General features: G+C 44.8%; 1 protein-coding gene across 5 annotated transcripts in view; it reads right to left on the bottom strand.

Moving 5' to 3' along the window:
* Window positions 1–20,951, bottom strand: part of PRDM4 (PR/SET domain 4) — a 617,560-nt gene that overhangs the window by 204,548 nt on the left and 392,061 nt on the right. For all 5 annotated transcript variants that reach the window (XM_069628794.1, XM_069628793.1, XM_069628795.1 and 2 more), the window contains one exon: window positions 18,371–18,685. In XM_069628794.1, coding sequence (XP_069484895.1) covers window positions 18,371–18,685 — 315 coding nt within the window. The remainder of the gene's footprint in view (window positions 1–18,370; window positions 18,686–20,951) is intronic.

Genomic DNA, 20,951 nt, shown 5'->3' with positions numbered 1-20,951 from the left:
CTCCGTTCGGAGGCCTCTGCTCCCTCCGGGCACCCCAAATACAGGTAAATCCTACCCCCCCCCCACGCCAGTCAGCCCGCGTAAGCGCACCCAGCCTCTGGATCTTGCTGTGTCAATGTCAGGAGCAGCTACTGCGCTGATCATCCGCTTCCGAGCAGTCGCCCTCCTTGCTGACAGCTCGTAGGGCCTCCGCTGACACCAGGCTCGCAGCTACTTTTGTCACAGCGAGGGCAGCGGCTGAATGTTCTGGGGGCACGCCGCACACCAGTCCACCTCATCCCCGCTCCTCGTCGACTTTCTCTCTGCCGCCATCTTGGAGGACTCGCCCTCAGCTCGCCTTTGTTATGGGTGCCTTAGCTTGTGTGCCCACACTCCTGTAGTGTCTCTGCCAGTAGAAATCGCAGACACGGTGGATTTGGGAAAGTAAGTATTTATTATACTCGGCAGTTATGAGTATCTCTATCAGGCCCCACCGACTGGTGCAAGCAGCTGTTGGTGTTTGAAACACGCATCTCTCTCCGGTCCCCGGCGCCGTCACGTTCCAGAACACGCTCTCTTATCTCGTGCGTGTCCAGCTTACCACATGGTTGTTACATCCAGTGAAATGTACGATACTACACATCTCCCTTTCTTAACTTATCTAATACTACAAAATTAATGTCCAACATATATACATTTTCTATTGACTCAATGTTCCCACACAAAGTCTGTCAATCCACAAGGATCACGAATGATTCTTCCTCTGCTTGATTTGCGTGAGATATCTGTTTTGGGCTTTGGCAAGGAAACACTTTGCAAGTTCTTCTTACTCTCTACATTCCTACCACGTTCTTTCACATCACTAGAACCATCATTACCAATGACTCTCTCATCATTATTATGTCTTGGCACATTCGCTTTAGGCATATCCCAGACACATACCATCTCCATATTCCAAACTCTACCATCCTGAACCCTCACTGCATGCTTAAACACGTCAACCACACCGACCGGTTTTGACCACTTGCACGGACCATTTCTCAAAACAGGTGGAAGCTTGATTCTCACTAAGCCTCCGACCACCAATGGTGACTTCTTCACATTTCTGCCTATGGATCTATCATAAGTTTCCTTGTTCTTCAATTGCATAGTTCTGATGTTCTCACACACATCTCCAAAATCCTTCTTTATTACAGTCATCCTTTTCATCCAGGATGGCGTCAACTTAGTGTTGGCCTTCCGACCTCTACTCATTTCAAATGGTGACAAACCTGTGGTACAGTGCGTCGTGAAACGATGAGCATTAATCTTTTGTCTGACAGCTTCCTCCCATCTCACACCATTTGCCCAAGCCCATCTCACCGCATCTTTGAGCACTCTGTTAAAGCGCTCGACTACTCCATTTGTCTGCGGGTGGTATATTGCACTTCTTTTGTGCACAATGGAATTTTCGGCACAAAACCTTTGCATTTCTTTCGAACGGAACTGGACACCATTGTCTGTTAATATACTCTTTGGTAAACCTTCCCTTCCACAGACCTCTGCTAGAAATTCAACTACCATTTTGGCAATCATGCATGGTTTGATCATAACTTCAACCCATCTAGTCAACAGATCAATGATTACTAGGCAATATTGTTGCTTACCCTCGCTGCAAATTGGGCCTAATATATCCATACCCAGCTCGTCCCATACATTACTCGGGAGATCTGTAACTACCATGGGGCATTTCTCATTCACACACCCTCTATCACTTTCTTTGCAAAGGATACAATCCCGTATAATTCTCTCTATTTGCAGATCATATCCTGGCCACCAGAATTCATCACGTATTCTCCTCTTTGTCTTCACAACACCCTGGTGACCTTCGTGGCCCAATGTAATGATCCTTTGGCGCAGACTTGCAGGTGGAATGATTCTGTCACCTCTCATAATTCTATTATTCTCCACCTTGAGTTCATTTGCTACTTTCCAAAATTCTGACAGTCCATTTTCTTCATACTTGGCTTTGATCAACGGACTACCACTTAATATGATTTGTCTCAATTTCCCAAAGGATATGTCTGATTCCTCCGCATCTTCCCATTCCTTCTGCGATATGGATAAATCTTCAATATTAAGTACGACTTCTGAATTCATATCTTCGTCATCACCTAGCTCAGAAACATTTGTGAGTCTTGAAAGACAGTCGGCAGCACGATTTTCCGTTCCTGGTACATACTTCACCACACAGTTGTATTCTTGCAGGAGTATGACCCACCTTTTTATGCGATTCGAAAAATTTTCCAAACCTTTATTCATTATGACATGGACCAAAGGCTTGTGATCCGTGTGGAATTCCACTTTTGCACCCCAAATAAAATTTCGAAATTTTTCTGCAGCCCATTTGATAGCCAATGTTTCTTTTTCAATGGCTGCATATGTTTTTTCTGCGCCTTTCAACAGTCTGGATGCAAAAGCTATTAATCTCTCCTGGCCATTGATCTCCTGTGTGACCACTGCACCCAGGCCTACATTGCTGGCATCCGTTGTAATGATTGTTTTCTCTCCACTCCTAAAATTTTTTAGTGATGGTGCCTTATTCAACTCATGTTTTATCCATTCAAATTCTTCTTCGCATTCTGTATCCCATGCAAATGACTTCCTCTTCAAAAGTTCTCGGAGTGGAATGGTGTGTATAGCAAAATCGCGCATGAATTTTGAATAGTACTCGGCCATGCCAATGAAAGTACGCACTTCTTCCTTAGATTTGGGTCTTGGCATATTTTCTATAGTATCTAATAGTTGTTTCTTCGGCCGTACCCCTTCAGCTGATATAGTATGTCCTAAATATTCAATTTCGCAACAATCAATTTTGCATTTTTCTTTACTTAAGGTCATTCCGGCTTCATAAAGTTTCTTGCACACATATTGCAATCTCTCATCATGTGTCTTTTGATCAGTAGCATGTACTAGTATGTCATCCTGGAAACATATGACACCCTGGTCTTCTGCAAACAGGTTATGCATGATTTTCTGAAAGACAGATGCAGCCGATATAAGCCCAAACGGTAACCTCTTATATTGATATAAGCCATCTGGCGTGATAAATGCTGTCATGCACCTAGATTCTCTATGTAACTTTACTTGATGGTATGCTGAGGTAAAATCAAGAGTGGAGAAATGTTTCGATGGACCAATGGTGGAAACTATTTCTTGAATGTTGGGGAGTGGGTGTCTGTCAGGAATTACACATTTATTAAGCTCCCGCATGTCTACACATATCCTCAATTTCCCAGATTTTTTCCTCAGGACAACTAATGGAGATACCCATTCACTGGCATCAATACTTTCTATGATACCTTGTTCTTCTAAGCTTTTTATCTCCTTTTTTACTTCCTCTCTCATGGATAAAGGAATGTTGCAAAGTCTCTGTGCTACTGGAACACAATCAGGCTTCATCTTGATTTTATGCGAGTAACCCCTCAAACATCCAATCTCATTCTTGAAGACACTTTTCAACATCTCCTCGTTATTTCTTTTTTTATTCATTCTTATGTGTATTCCTGACTTCACATTGTCAATGTTCATTACTGATTCATCAGCACCGGCATCCAACTTAACCTTGAGTTTGCCTTGATGAGTCCAGCTTACTAAGGGAATTCTTCCTGTTCTTGTAATATAAATTTTCCCATTAGCCTTCCTATCTTTAAATTTGAGTGCACCCCAAAACCATCCGATAACATCAATTTTTATTCCACCATAGGCTCTAGGCCTTATGTCTGCTTCATGTAAGTATTCATGCCTTCTTTTGTCCCACATATCTTGCGGTATCAAAGTGTATTTGGCACCAGAGTCAATCATCATGTGCATATTCACTCCATCTACACACACCATAGCTTTAGGACTTTCCAATTCTTCTTCATGTTCTTCGTCCATTATGACAAATACGCACTCATCATCACCATCATTGCTGTCATTATCATCACCGATCCAATTCATGGAGGTATTTTGTGCTCTGCAACATCTAGCATAGTGGCCCTTGCCTTTGCATTTTCCACATATGATCTTCAGTGCTGGGCACTCAGGATTGTCTGCCCAATGATCTGTACTATCACATCTAAAACATTTCCCCGTATTCCTCCTCCTTGGACTGCTCCTTTGTCTTTGTGAGGGGGAACTCCTCCTTCTCGTATGTGTCTTGGGTACTCCTTTACCCCTTCTGTCTTCATTCCACGAAGGTTTGCGAATTTTGTCCCACTTGTTCTTCCCTCTGGTTACATCCATCACTTGGGCTATTGATTCATTATTCTTGTTAATGTTCATATTACCATTACTCTTCGGCGCATCATGTTTGACTGTACTCTGTTCTCTAGTTCTTGCACACATTTCTCGGTATGTTCAACTTCTTTGGCTATTCTTAAAACTGTATCGAGGGGTGGATCGTCTTCAGCCCACAATTTTTCTCTTACCTTGCTGCTTCTGCATTCCAGCATAAACTGATCACGTAATCTCTCATCCAATTGAGCATTGAATTTGCAGGTCCTGGCCAATTTTCTTAAGGTGTCACCTTCTTCTTGGACTCTTTTCCCAAACTTGTAACGTTCGAGGATGGTGCTCAATTTTTTTTCATAATGTCTGCTCATCTTTTTTACCGAGCACTCATATTCATTCAAATCTGCACTATCTTCCGGCGATAGTTCAGGCAAGTCTTCAAATTTTTCTTGCCCAGCTGGTCCTAGGCAGTGCAATAAAAGTGACTTTTTTTTTTCTATGGTGCAATTTTGGCCACACACCACCCCTGAGTAGTGCTCGAAAGCTTTAATCCACCTTTTCCATGGAATTGATGGTTCTCCCACTTCTGACAGGAAAAACATAGGGGGTGGAACACCACTGAATGCCATGGTGAACTAAGTATATAGATTTAATCTTTATTGGGCAATGCAATTTAACTGTGTTGAGGTTTCTACTGTAGCAGCACCATGTATGTGACAATAATTCTCCTTTTTGTTACTCTGTATGTCTTGAAACGTTGAAAAGGCGCCTTATGAGATGTGCTCTCCTTGAATTTTTGTTGTAAAAATATGTGCTCAAATTGTTATGTTGGCTCAAATCACGTATTTCTCTCAGTGCGCCTCTATACTGGGTTCTCATAAGATATATATCCAGAACTTCCCTTAGTGCTCTTCTATACCATGTAATACGGTCGTTTTCATATCAGTATTATAGGTAGTGATAGGCTGGCCTCTAAAAGGCGGAGCTACGGTCCGGAAAGGAGACTTACTTGTATTGGCCGCTGCAACGCTAGGGGAAGCGGAGCGGCCACCGTAGATCAAGTCGTTCTTCCGGGGCTGAGGATTAATTAATGTGGCCGCTGCAACGCTCGGATAGGAGAAGCGGAGCGGCCATTGGGGATGCAGTACTTGTCACAGACTCGTGGTTCTTCAGGGGGCGGTGGAGCCTGAATCCTCGCCGCCACTTGTAGTGTCTCTGCCAGTAGAAATCGCATTCACGGTGGATTTGGGAAAGTAAGTATTTATTATACTCGGCAGTTATGAGTATCTCTATCAGGCCCCACCGACTGGTGCAAGCAGCTGTTGGTGTTTGAAACACGCATCTCTCTCCAGTCCCCGGCGCCGTCACGTTCCAGAACACGCTCTCTTATCTCGTGCGTGTCCAGCTTACCACATGGTTGTTACATCCAGTGAAATGTATGATACTACAACTCCCAATATGCTCGTCCGCAACCGGGAAGGGAGTTCTTTCATTTTACCCGATGCTGTTATGGCTTTAAATCACAGGCAGGGGACGAACTGTGATCAGCATGTCTTTACCCAAGTCGCAGCCATCTTGGAATCCAATAAATATATTTTAATGTAACTTTAAGTGAGTATGTGCTTTCTTGGGTCTATGCTTGTACTGATTTGTTTGTACTGCTCTACAGCTCACATAACTCCCTCTTAAGATATGCCTGGCTGCTCAATCACTCTACCGACTTGTGTAGTACAGGCCTATATTAAGAGTTGAGTCCCTAATACCAAGAGATAAATATTATGAAGTCTAACCCCAGTTGGACTTCAGAAAAACATACCTAACAACCCTCCAACGCACCTGGAAAACAAGCAGCCTACTAACCTGGTTGTTTCTCCGTGCAGTAGCAGTTTGCCGAAATTACTGATGTGTGTGTACATCTGTGGGGTGGGTGATTATTAAAAGATACTCACACTTAGAGGTCCCTCTGGTCCGGTGTTGAGATTCTCTTGGAGGCGAGTCTCAACCACGTTTCCGACTCAATTCCATTGGGGCACCTCCTGCTCTGCTGCATCTTCCTTTGGGGATTCCATTTATTCCTTCAGATCTCTTCATTGGCATCTTGCCTGTTTTTCTTTGCCACAGAATTGGCACTTGTGGGGTAGAACAGACTTACCTCAATTAAAGCTGATGGGCCATTGACTAGCCATTTGATTACTATGTCAATTAGGAGGTACTTACCTGCCCCTGGACATTTTCCCTGTACCCACAAGGTGTTCAGGGAGCTCTGCATCAAGAACATGTATTTTAAGACTTCTGATTTCTAATCCAAGTCATTCTCTGCACTCATCTCAAGATATGCCATTCGCTAAGAAAGCTGTAATTTTTGCTGTTTTTCTCCCATAGACATCTTTGGTACGCCCTTTCTTTTTGCTATTGTTTGGCTGCTGACCTGACTTTTTGGAGTGAAGTAAAGCGCTCTTCTTTACTTTCCCTTGCTTTGTGCTCATTGGTATGGAGAAACTGATCAGTCCCCAAGACTATCAAGTACTTGGAGACTGTCTCCTTTAGCAGATTTCTTGTATTCGTTTTTTAAAGCTGCTCACATCACCTTAAAGTGAACTGCAGTTAGGCTACTTTGTATCTTTATGGTTACAATGTTACAATTACAATGTGTCCAGGATGGGCAAGTGGTACTGCATATATTTCTACTGTGTTCTTACTCGTGCACTTATAGAGAGTATCATATACCCTAAAATGGCAGCGCCACAAGATTTCTGCCTGTCGTTTGACCATTTTGTACTTTGGTCTTCTTCCTGCTCTCTTGGATCTGGAATGCCCAAATATGGCAAGCCTTTTCCGGGGCAAAACCCCTGCATTCCCAGGCAAATTGGTGATCTGTCTGTGTGGCTGGATGCAGGGGCTGCAACCGTCTGTTCCCTGTCCACATCAGAGTCACAAAGGTTCTGTTGCTGGACAGAATGTTTGGCCAGTGGCATCAAATAGTAAACCTACTCTTAGGGTGAATTCTCAGAAATGTGCTAATTCCCTTCTACCTTAGAGACCCCTGGCACTTTTGCTGGACTTTAGGACTCTTCATTTTTAACCTGGAGAGAGCGAGACCTTTTTTTCAATTCTTTCATGTATTTTTCAGTGATTTTCTATATTTCCTCTGGTTTTGGAGTCTGACAAACTCCATAGGCATCATCTTTTTACATTGTGGCACACAGCACCTTCAATGCAGTGGCACAGGGAAGTCTATCAGATTCCCCCAAGGTTTAAATACCTTCTCTTGGATAACTGGATAACTACTGTTTCCATGAACAGTGAACTGAAACTGACTTAACTTACATTTGTAACTTTCTAGACCCAGCACACACTATCTAACAATAGGGTGCTGGAGGGGTTACTTAGTATCCCATTTGTCTAGTTTCTCATGTAAGATTTCTATGGTACCCTTTCTACAAATTAATGGCTGGTGACAGCGGTTTACTTTTTACTACCATTTTGTGTTGTTAACGCGGGCTGTGTTCGCAGCTGCAGTAAGGCACCCATGGGTGCCCATTGGGTCAAAATGGCTCTGGTCTTTTTTTTCACTATTTCTTGCTGGAAAGGTCCTTCTTGAGATGTACTCTGTGCGCCAAACCAGGTTTGGTCCCTTTGTTTGTTTTGTCTTTGGCAGGATTAACTGGTGAAACCCGCCTCTGGCTCCAGAGTGTCTGGCAGGGGCAGGAAGTGAGGGAGGTTCCCGAAACTACCTGTGCTTAATCCCCCTGGATATAGGAATGCATCCGAAGGTGATTGGCCGGCTGACTGTCCTTGGAGGACAGCCACCCTGCTGTGTGAGTGACAGCTAGGCTGCGAATGAATGGGAGAAACCTGCATAAAAGGAGAGGCTTTTTGCATGGAAGGCAGAGTTGACCATGGACGAAGGAATCCGAAGAAGAACTTGGAAGAGACGCCTGCTGCAACTCCTGGTTAGGTTTGCCCAGTGAACCCCTGCTGCAGTGCTGAAGCTCGGAATTCGCCTTGACTAGAGAAGCCCTGCAAAGGACGACTTCTCCCCTTGGGTTGGTGGGACCAATCAACCCCAAGATAAGCTCACCTGGAAATCCTCTCGGAGCTGGCTGTACTTCCATTGCTGCTGCAGGAGCCGAAGTGCCAGGGCGAGGAACACCAGAATCAAGTTAGTGTCTAAGTCGGACCCGAGCTTCAGGAAGTTCCTCCGGACTCCCAGGAAGCAGGACTGACCAAGCCTGAGCCACATCAACAGAGTGCTGCACCTCAGATGCAAGGAAAGTCCATAGTGGTACATGAGAACCTCAGTGGTGCTATTTGCTAGAGACGCGAGGAGCTGAAACCGCAAAGTGCTGCTGAATTGAAGTTTGCCCATTGCTGCCGCTGATCTTCGATTTGCAGTGCAGGAGTCCCCAGATGTCCTCCCTCATGTCCCCACGACTGAGGACCAGGGACAACAGGATCTGCATACCTATTGCGTAGGGGGCAGGCTTAGCTTCCCCTCCCCTCTGTCACCGGCATTTAGTGCCGCTCGTTCCAGCACTCGTGTGGAGAGGTAAGAAGGCTCCTATGAGCCTGTCATTATAAAGCCTCCTTTATTGTGAATGCTGTAAATACTGTTTTATTGTGTTGCGGTCTATGACCGCAATAATTGCTACTTGAGCTACGCTACAATATTAATTTAACTGCTTTACCTGTACACTTGTGTGTTTGGGTTCTTGCCTTGAGCAGTCCCCTTTTTACTTCGTGTAGGGGGTGGGCTTAGCTTCCCCTCCCCTTCGCCACCGGCATTTATGTGCCTTCTTCAACCGAGGCGCAGCGGGCACGCCTGCAGCGCACCAAAGGCGCGCTTAAGGCAAGCCCGTCTGTGCCCGTCCGTGTCGCGGCGGGGGAGGGCAGCTATGGTATTACTTGGCGCAGAGCTGATTTAATTGATCTGGCACCAAAGGACACTGATTTCCCCTTGGGATGGGCTGGGAATTCCTCAATTTCTATATTGGCCCTATATCTACAGCCAGTAAAATATATGAACACATTTCAGTATTCCTGTTAAATACTTGCTCTCTTCCGGCACATGCTGATGAACTACGCACCTTACTAGAAGATCGCTGCCCTACTATGCTGTGTCTTACGGAGACATGGCTCCAGGCTAGCTCTGGTCCCCATCTCCTTCAATATCCATCAAGCTATCCCCCCTGGATATTGCATCTTGCATGTTGATCACAAGCCAGCGCAGATTGGAGGAGGGATCGCAGTTATATTTAGGGAAGAGGTTAGTGTTACTCAAATAGACTGCTCCCACAACATCCCGATGGAGGCCTTATTATTTCGTTGTGAGAGTCAATCCATTAACATCTGTCACTTTTTGCTCGCATACCGTCCTCCGGCGCTTTCTCGAGAAATTTCCTGATCTCGTGGCTAATCAGCAAATTCTATACACTCATCTGGTGGTTCTGGGGGACTTTTATTTAAAATACTGTCCTCCCAGGCCGCCTGTTCTCGACCTATTTGCTGAAAGTATGGTTGATCTTCAATTCCATCAACATGTTAATAACCGACTCATAAACTGGGCAACATACTGGATTTGGTATTTGCGCACAACTCCCTTTTAAACACTTCAGTCTATTGAACCTATCCCTTGGTCTGGTCTCTTGTAGACTGGAAGATATAGGCAAACCTGGTAAAACTCCCATAGAGAAAATTTGGCAGTGCTCCTGGCGTGCTGTGGACACCTCAAGTTTGGCTACTTTGATCCAAGCCAAATGCAGCCACGAGTCAGCAGTGTCACTGTCCTCTATGTTCGAGGCTTTTCTCGAGGTGGCTAACTTGGTAGCCCCTCTTCGGCTGATTCAACCTCGTAGATTGCCTCCTGAACCATGGTTCACTAATCTTCTGAAAGAAGAACGCCTCAAATTACGCCAGTCGGAATGTAAATGGCATAGAACATATGACCCTGCTCTTATAACTCAATATAAAATACACTTTGCTCCATATTGAGCTAAAATCAAAGCTGCTAAAATGGCACATTTCACCACCAATATTGAGTCTTCTCTCTCTCAGCCAAGGGCCTTAATCGCTGCTGTCAAGGATCTTACTTCAGTGGAGAGGCTCACCCCTATTGTGACACCCACCCAGGAACTCTGTGATGCCCTGTCTCACTTCTTTATTTCTAAGAATGACACTATTAGACAAACCATCGCTTTGGCAGTGACAAGGGCTGGACCCATTGATAACACCACCCCTTTTCTCGCTGTCTCTGAACCCACCACTGCTAATATATGGTCCACCTTTCTGACTTATACAGAGGAAACCGTCCTGATGGCTATCTGAAAAATCAAGTCATCTTCCCCCTTGGATGCTATCCCTTTACGGGTTATGAAGGACATTGCCCCTGATCTGCTATCAGAGATTACTAAAGCTATAAATGGCTCCCTTCAAACAGGGTCTGGCCCCCGGGAGCTGAAATCTGTTAAAGTGATCCCTCTTTCGAAAACGCCCACCTTGGACCGTACTACTGTATCTAATGTTCGCCCTATCTCACTTCTCCCTTTTCTGGCTAAACTCTTAGAATCACTGGTGCCCCCCGCCTACTATCTACTTTCCTAGAATCTATTAATCTTCTGGACCAGGTTCAGTCCGGCTTCCGTCCCAGTCGTGGCACGGAGAGTGTTCTGGTCGCCGTTTTGGACAATATGACCAAGCTGGTGGATGCAGGTGGAGTGGGTGCCCTGATTTTAATGGACCTATCAGGAGCTTTCGACACTGTCGACCACTCCATCCTGCTATCTCACCTTGCCCCGTTTGGTATATCTGGACAGGTACTGGCATGGTTCAGTTCGTTCCTTGCGGACCGTACTCAGACCCTCTCGATGCCCCCTTTTCTCTCTGCTCCTGGTCACCTCAGCTGTGGAGTGCCCCAGGACTCCTCTCTTTAGCCTATACTGTTTAACATCTAAATTTGGGCCCTTGTGTGTCTGATCCACTCCTTCGGCATCAGTTGGAACTCCTATGGCGCCGACACCCAGATACTGATCAGATTAGACCCAGTCTGAGGTGTCGTCATGCCTGCGGGGGTGCCTAACTGCTGTTGGAGATTGGATGAACCACAATGGGCTCAAAGTGAATGGGAATAAGACTGAGGTGATGGTGGTGTCCTCCTTCTGGCCCTTTTCCCTGTGACCCCTGCTGATTCCGGTTAAGAAAGTGAAAAACATCTGCATCTTTGTCCATGGACCAACAAGTCTGAGGTCTGTCAGGCTGGCCATTTTCAGCTGAAAATTCTGAAGAGAGTACTACCTCTGATCCCGGTCCCATTGCACCCCCCAGTGGTAGCAGCCATGGTTCTATCACAAATAGATTATTGCAATCCCTGTATCTAGCCCAACCCAAGGGCCTGATTAAACGGCTGCAGAACCTGGCCGCTAGGGTAGCCACAGGTACCCCTTTTGGAGCTAACATCTCCCTGTGTTACGGAACCTGCAATGGCTTCCTATGGCTCAATGGGTAGAATTTAAGGCCTTGTGTATTGTACACTGTGCCCTCCATGGTCAGGGAGCAGAGTACCTCCAGTCCAAGTTCATGCGTTATCATCCCACTCGTAAGCTTCGCTCAGCCACTTCCAAACAACTTGTTGTTCAAAAGCATAACAGACATCGGGTTGGCGGCCGGGCCTTCTCTATCGCTGCCGCAGTTCTGTGGAATAATCTTCCAATCACCATCAAGAAAACCCCTAACTACTAGTTTAGAAGGCTGGTCAAAACCTAGCTATTTTGAATTTTCATGGGGGCTGACTCCATCTCTCCTAGCGCCATGATGCCTCTGGGCGACCGTGCGCTTTATAAGAATTATTAACATAACATAGCAACCTACACAGCAACAGAAGCCAGCTGCAACACATTTCTTCTAACCAAAGGTACTGTAAAACTAAGGGGACTTACCTCTTGGTGTGAGATCTTGCTAGTTCTCAGTTGAGATTTGACTTGGTTGCTTTGCTGAGTGGCTTGCAGCTTTGCACCTCACAAGCCTCCCAGCGTGTGGACCTACAGTGATTCTACTTTTTCTACAAAGACTTCGACAAAATTGTGCAATACTTTTACTTACCTGCAAGAAGTGCTTGAGCTCACCTAGACTTTTGCTAATTTAACATTGGCTGTCCTGGCTCCCTGAAATACTCTTCTTCCCTCTGACTTTGTGCTTTACCTTTCCTCCAGGAAAGGGTAATTTACTTTGCATTAGGGGTTCAAAAGTACTTACCTGCTTCAGAATATTTGTTTAACCTTTGCTTTATTCCCAAACCCTTTTCTTTGACACCAAACTCAGTATTGCTCTAAATGTACCAGTGATATATTAATGTCCACAGTGTCCTTGTTATTTAAGTCACCTCAGGGTGTAGGTAGAAACTGTGTGCCACCCCAAATGGGTACTTGCTGATTTAGAGAAACTAAGAGTGTATTTTGAGATATTTTTGTGTGTACTAATATATTGCTCACTTCTGAAGAGGGCTTATTCAAGGCTTATTCAACTGACTGTTAAATTAATAATTGTTAAATCAAGAAACCTTGAGTGTAAGAGTTTATTTGAATACTTGTCACTGAATCTCTGTAAAAACCCTACTGCTCACATTGACCCCTCTCGAGATACGCCTGGCTGCTCAGCCACACTACCAACCTATGTAGTACAGACGTATACCAAAGGTTGGGTTCCTATTGCCAAGAGGATAAGGTTATTGTAGTCTCCCACAGGGTACTACATACAATCTTGCCTAACACCTACCCTAACAGGACAACTTGTGGAACGTGCAACCCTAGGGCACTAGTTCTCATTCCATCTCGGGGATGGACTTACTAAGGGTTATGGATATATTTGTAGGATTGTTCATTAGAGCTTTAACAGCAATTCTCTGCTTCAATGCTTACTGGTTTTGAATCTACTGTTTTTATGTCTCTTTACCTGCGTACCCCACACAGGTATTGACAGAGTTGCTTCCAAATATGCTATTATTTAACTGTTGTAAAGGAAAAGTGCAGAGGTCCATTCTAGAACTTATCAAATGCATATATGCAGTCTATTGAGATCAGTTGTTTGATAATACGTATGGTTTTCATTGCTTAGTGTGCATTTTAAAGGCCTAATTGTATATTTGTGTCCCTCAGTCTAACTGGAATTCTTGGTCCACACTGTGTGTCACTGTAGCCCTAGAACACTCACATCCCTCCTGAGCCTAAGCCTGAACGCTCTGCTACCCTACCTTGACTGGGTTTGGCTAGACTTCAGTATCTTTCCTGTTGACCACAATAGCTTGGGCTCTTAGAATCCACTCCCAGGGTTGATTCTGAAAATCCATCTTAACATGTTACATAACAAATGCATATATTTTTCAGTTTATTTGTGTATTTTCTATGGATAAGTGAGTGGACTAATTGTACCTTTGTGTCTGCCTGTTACCCCCAAATGAGAGTTAAGCCTCATCGCTCTTTGTTAAAGGAAGAAGTGCAGAGGTTTTGCTTCCCTTTCTTGCCCAGTGTGTTAGCCCCCAAATAAGTAGAGTGGTTGAAGATCCCACAAGAAAGGGTTGTACCAAAACGCTGTAAACATGTTCAAAGTTTACAAAAGTCCATGGAATGGCTTGCTGGGCGAAGATTTCTTCGCCTCAGTGAAGGAGAGATTAGCAAGCGCAAAAGAATCATCACAGAGTGTGCAAGGGCCACACATGATCAGTCCAAAATATTGGCCAGGAAAAGGTGGTGCAGGTCCTCATTTAAAATTCCCATCTCAGAAGTGACATCAAATTTGGTGCACAGTTGCTGGAAACCGGTAAAACAAGACAACAGCACCTGACCAAAATGGTGTTTGGTGAAATTTCTACATGAAAGGCTGGCGAGCATTCCTTCCTCATCCATGCAGAGAAAAGGACAGGTGTCTGGGAGTCGCGGAGCATGCGACAGGAGACTGGAGGAAAAGGAAGAAGGAGTACTAGTCAGTCACCAAAAGGGCCCCGAGGAAGGACTAGCAAAATGGCTATGAGCAGGAAATGTAGCCCAATTGACAGGTGAGGTGGCAGCAGAATGCCATTTCACAGGAGACAACTATATGGGAATCTCGTACATCAGAAAGTCACTCGGGAATAATCTGTATAATAGCAAACAGCTGTTCGTACCGGATACTAAAAAAACAACCAATACATTGAAAATAATGTATACGTTTTTGGTACATTTTAATTTGTTTCATTAATCGTTTCTTGGTACAAATTCTAACAAGTCAAAAATCTGACAAATTGACAATCACTACCACATCACAAGAGACTAACATTTGTATCACTAGCCTTGGCTAAAGGCCAATAAGGCTTACATAGTTTCAACCCATTAAGCAGCGATATAATGAAGACAGAATTTCAATTGTGGACATTCTGTAAGCCCTTTAGTGGTTAGAACCTTGAAGTCCACTTGCCATTACAATGCTTTTTTACTCACTTAACAGTATATATGGTTCTGGGTTGCCTACAAGGCTACCAGGTCAAAGGGTGCTTCTTAAGCAATACATTTGTGTTCTTTGGTGAATTTAAAATCAATGCAAGATGATAGAGGATAGTGGAAGCGCTTTAGTTTTTCCTTCAACACAGGTGCAAGCACAGTTACCACATTGGTAGCCTAATGTACCTTTTGATAACCTTTGGGGTACAGATGTATTTTGTAAGTCCTACTTTCAACCATTTTGTTTTAGGGTCTTCATTTGTTCAGTGAAACAATGAAGGACACCAAAAATTGCTGTTGTGCAAACGTGGACTTTTTGGGAGCCCAGCCAGATACCCTCTATAGTGGTTCCTAGCCCTGCGCAGGTCATCTCCCATCATATCAGGGTGGCCTTGGTTTAGTGGCAGTTCTAGAAGCCAACCTGACTTGCTGGCTGCCTAAGCATTGCTAAATATTCCCCCACCATAGTGTTCACTGCAGGACTGTTTTTGTGCCTGGGCACCCTTCCTTTGTTGAACCACTGGAACACGCCTTGCCTGGGTTCTCCCAAATGTTCAGATTCTTCCCTCCACTGCTTTTGCTTCTGGCCAGAGGGGCATTCTCAGTGAAAGGTGTTTTTTTAATTATTTTCCATTGTTGGATCATCATTGGCCCAGGGTTGAAGACCTTAGGATGTTCCATCCTGTAAACCGCACCTGAAAAATATGTTTTCTTCTTATTGGGTTGTTTAGTTTCCCTGGAACAGATTTTTCAGGGACCAGCACATTGAGGAGTATATACATCTGGGCCCTGGGATGGTGAGTTATTCATGATACTGATCCTCATGGGTCTCCATAATTGCAGTAGGGCCTCAACAACTTTTTCCCATTGGAGAGTTTCCTTTTGTGCTGCATTCACCTCTGGGGCTCCTGGCTCTCGAACCTGCCCCCACAGACCTTCATTGCGGTGACCACTGGTCCTCCCTGGGGCCGTTTAACACCAAATGTGCACGTATAAGGTAGATCTGGAACTTACCAGACTATTCTCCATACATCCAGATTGCCCATCGACTTTGTAGCATTGTTTTCTACGGGGAACGTTTTACTCGATTGAAACTCTGCAAAGTAACTGAGTGTACTTACATGCCCCTGGACATTTTTCCTGCATGTACTTTGGGTGCAGTGAGTTTTTTGGGACAAAGGCTGGCGTTTGAGCGTTGCATCAGTGATTTTTTATGTTTTAAAGATGGGTATAACACTGCTAAAGTGAAGACCTGTTTAAACTGTACCCAATTCTGGCGACATTCCATGCAATTTTCCCTGAAGCATAATACCGGGGTGCCTTCGGGCTAAATGTAGCTGGCCTTCTGGTAGCCTCTGGCTGTGTTTCAGAAGTGGTTTCCCCTTTACACCCTGTGTGTTTTGTGGAGTTGTATATTCCAAATACTATCTGCTAGGAATCTAGGCTTACTGTGACTTTGTTAGTGTTGGCATTGGGATCCTGTATTGACTATTTTAACTGTGTTTTAATGTCCGTTTTCCTTCTTTTGCCGCCCTCGTCTTTATATGCAATGTGCCTTTCTCCAGATACCTGCAATATAGGAGTGGGGGATGTGCCGTCATGGCATGCACTGTTCTTAAAATACACTGGGTATATTTTTACTGTGTGTGTTTTGCATACTAAAGTTCTTAATTAACTGATAGAGGTATAGAGAAGTGTAATTAAATAAAAGGTGTTCACGTGATGTACTGTGCTGTGGATACATATGTGGATAAATTGTACTTTTGGGTCAGCCTACTTTTCCTTCCTAGAGTTAAACCTGACTGATCTGCCCCTCCATCATTTAAGAGAGGCTGGACTTCTCTTGGAGGCACGGTGCTCTGCTCCACCTTCTGGTTAGTGATTGTATACCCTTACCTTCCTCTCTGACATCTTTTTCTCAACCTGTGGCGTCCCCCAGGGATCTAATCTTTCCCCCTGGCTGTTCAACCAGTATCTGGCACTCCTTGGCCACCGCATCGCCGCTCTCTGCCCCAACTTTCAGTGCTATGCGGACGATACCCAGCTCATTTTCAGGCTACCCTCGGCCTCCTCCTCTCCTTCCCTCATCTCTGACTGTCTGTCTGCTATCCAGGAATGGTGTGCCGCCAATGACCTCTGCCTTAATGCCAGTAAGACTGAGATTCTACTCATCGGCACACCCAGCCCCTCCTTCCCTGCAGCTCTCTGGCCGGCCTCTCTTGGCCCTCTTCCTGTTCCGACCTGCAAGGCAAAAAACCTCGGGGTTATCTTCGACTCCACACTCTCCTTCTCTCCGCATATATCCGACGTCTCTAAGAAGTCACACTACCAGCTGCACCTCCTCAGAGGTATTCTTCCCTTCCTCTCCTTCCCCCAGAAGCTCACTGTCTCCCGAGCCCTGGTTCTCTCGAAGCTGGACTACTGTAACAGCCTCTATCTTAATCTGCCTGCCTCCACTATCCGCCCTCTGCAACTCATCCAGAACAGAACTGCGAGACTTGTCCTTGGCCTCAAGCCCAGGGACCGTATCTCTCCAGGACTGAAATCTCTACACTGGCTCCCAGTGGCTGCGAGGATAAAGTTCAAAACCCTCTGCATTGTCCACAAGGCCTTCTGGGGCCTGGGGCCTAAATACCTTAAACTCTCTCTTCCTAAATATCTTCCTTCCCGATCCCTTCGCTCATCCGTCTCCAGCTCCCTCAGGGTCAGCCGCTTCTCGAAGCAACGTGCTGGGGGTAGATCACTCTCTGCGGCAGGGGCCTCCCTCTGGAACAGCCTTCCTGCCTCCCTGAAACTTGAGGAGAACCATCTCCGGTTCAGGAAGCACCTCAAAACCTTCCTCTTTGCTTCTGCTTTCTCTCTCCCTCTCCCCTGCTAATTCTTCGCTGAAACTGCACTGAATCTGCAACTGGGCCACTCCCCGACCCTGGGCCCAGTCACTCTCCACTTGCACTGACTCCCTGGCAACCCCTGCACTGCGGGACTGTCTCTGTATCCCTCCAGCCCCCCCTTCCCAGCACTTACCTGCACTTACCTTGCACTTGCCACCAGCTGGCCCTCCTTATTTATGTATTTATTATTTATTTTATTCTACTTACCTTGTACTGCACCCCCCCCTTTTTACTTCCCCCCTCCCCCCTTGCACTTCTTCCCTTCCCCCTACCCCTGCACTTGCGCGATCTGAATGACACCTGGCCTAGTAGGATCGTTGTCCGTCTTCCCCCTGCTCCCCCCTCCCTGCCTCGTCGCGCCTTGAAACACTTGTGTATAGTCGCGTTACAAATGCCATATCATATCATATCATACCAGATACCTTTGCAAAAACCGCCATGATAATAGATAGAACATGAAGGGTTTTGTCGGCTTTACCACATTTTAAACCTGCAACTGCAGATTGCACAGGGAACTCTGGCAAGTGCTTAATATGCTGAGGTGTCTCACCAGGAAGAAGGTTAAGCAAGTTAAATGCTGGTTGGCCCTTCAGAGATCCTTGTGTACATGCAGGTTGCAGGTTCAAATCCCAGCAGTCTTATCTTTCAGAGCTTAATTGAGTAATGAAAAATCTATGTTAGCAAGTTCTATATGATTCAGTATTATCATTCACTTACTTGCACCTTCAAATTTGATGTACATATTTCTGTAGTCAATAGTGGCCTTTAGAAGAAGCCACTTACCAGTATGAATCCTTAGGTGCGTGCGCAGGTTGCTGGGGTCACTGAAGGCCTTGCTGCAGAACTCGCACATAAACGGCTTCATTCCCATGTGCCCCATGAAATGAACATTCAGTTTGGAAGGGGAAGAGAAGGCCCGCTGGCACATGGGGCATTTCCACTTCCGCTCCTTGGGGTGGCCCGGGCCGTGGCCACTGTTCTGTGCCTGTCCAGCCTCGTGACTTTGGACATGGCTGTTTAGATGGGATTTGAAGTCTGCATACGATATGCACTCCTTCCCACAGAGACAGACATGCACATCTGGCTGCTCGGGTACACCTGGAATGCAACAAGACTCTTGGTTACAGATTGGTTTGTTGAACATACAGTGCAAGAAATCATAATGAGAGAACCGAAGTGTAACTTCTTCCTGAGACTATTACACTGTTTAGGTGAACAGTCATGGACAAGTATTTGGAGAAGGCATAGTGCTGATTATTTAAGTTATAGTCTATAAATATATAAGGCGGCAACCCTCAGATTCTCGGGGGTTACACCTGAACTGGAAGACGCCACCAGTAACAATATAATTGAAGACACACAAAAACATTACGTGTGTAAAAACAAGCGGCCCAAGACATAGAGAAGCAATGAAAGATGGGGGGGCAGCTGCAGTCTTTAGGTTGTATACACAATGGTACTACCTTATGGTCAGTTTTTTATATTCACTATGTCTTTGTAGCGTCCTCCCTGAGAGATTCTCCATAATTTGGAAATCTACCAGTCTTACATCGCCTCGTGCTGGGTGTCCTGAAGAAAGCCCAGAGGGATAAATTTATCCTGAACTGATGCAAGACAGTCTGCCCCCCCTCCCTGAGCTAGAAACATAATGTGTCAACCGGTTTAATTTAATATTTGCCACACTGTTACTAACCCCACGTTAATATACGGTATGCATATCATCCTCACTATACCCTCGAAATAGGTAATGGAATACAGCCGCCTTCAATGGTTGTCGTGAGGCACCATTAAATGTTGTGTTATGCACATGTTAATGTTTGATATGTGTTTTTTGATACTAGACTTTGAAGATTCTTTTTAATTAATAAAACTATAAAACTCATCTGACCATGTATATTGCCGAATAATCACGTACAATATTTTCTGTAGCTATTATGCATCCACTCACTTGAGAGTGGCCCCCATTAACAAATAAGAGGGAATTACACAGATCTTTAAGATCTCTACAAATGCAGCCAGTGCCACCTCCCATAGTATTCCGATTTTGTACAAGAAGGAATGTTGCTATTTTCTTTTTCCTTTGGGCCAAAATTGATTATAGTCACCAACTTGTTTGCCTTTGATCCCAAATATAATATCAATTAGTTTCTGGCATTTGAAGGAAAGCAGCGTTCTGTGGCCATCTGAAATTTAAATAGTGAACACTATGTAAAATGTGTATGTTTAATTAATCATGAGGGTTGCTGCCTTATATATTTATTGACAATAACTTAAATAATCTGCACTATGCCTTCCCCAAATATTGTTCGTTCTATGTGCAGTTGCAGGGGGCCACAGCAGAAATAAAATCACAATGCAGAAAGTACTTTCATGCAACAGTTAACAAATATCCTTCATACTGTCTCTGTGTAAGAGTTTGCTTTGAAAATTAACAAATCCTTGATGAGCCTGAACATGACAGTTTATATACTTGCATATCATCATCAAATACCATTAGAAATAAACACTTATTGCTATTTTCCAATTTATTCCATTCTTTCATAGCTTCAGCATATCACATGCAGTTCATTTCAGGGTCAGAAAAGGGGCAAATCAGTTTGGTTGCAGACAAATAAGGATTCTGCCAGACAAGGATACATTTTTGTGGACAACATTAACCTACTTCATTGACCTTTTCAAAGTGAGACCGTAAATGGCAGAGGTTGTGGGAAGAGGAACTCCGTATTATCCTCTGCATTGCCTGGTGTGTGTCTTTTTTCCAATCTTTCCCTCCAGTGACATCAATGGAACCCCCACCCTTTTGCTAGTATTTGAATCCTATCCAGAACTTTTGAGACATGTAAAGCTTTTCTTTTTTTTGCTTTACTTTCATGCTCTGTTCACCTCTTTTGGGGAACTTGTCAGTCCTTAAGGCTACTAGAGCACTGGTATCATGTCCTCCTCTGTGAGATTCCTCTGTGGTGACCACTGGATGTCGGACTATATCCACAGCATGTGAATCTAAGCAGATACAATCATCAGAAATGCTTTTACGGTAAGTAATGCATGTCTTACTTTTGTGACATGTCCAAGATTGGAGTAGATATTTCTCTTTTGAGTTTCTCCCCTTCAACTCCCCCATACATTTGCATTTTACTGCAAAATACCATGTCAAGTAACATATGCTAATATATACAAATCGGTGGTGCCATGCGTTTTTCCCTTTGGCCATCTTGTCCCGTGGCCTTCTCAGGCCAGGAAACTCCTGATATGGTCTCAAAGATTTTTGCACAACCCCCGGTTGAGGATCACCCAAAAAGAAAGCCCAGACTTTCCAATGATATCCGTAGCAGAGCGGTTTGGCTTAAACTCAGGAGGGAAGAAG

This window comes from Ambystoma mexicanum, chromosome 12, assembly GCF_040938575.1.
Source record: "Ambystoma mexicanum isolate Mex_15411 chromosome 12, UKY_AmexF1_1, whole genome shotgun sequence".
Taxonomy (NCBI): domain Eukaryota; kingdom Metazoa; phylum Chordata; class Amphibia; order Caudata; family Ambystomatidae; genus Ambystoma; species Ambystoma mexicanum.
This window is presented reverse-complemented; position numbering and strand designations above follow the sequence as displayed.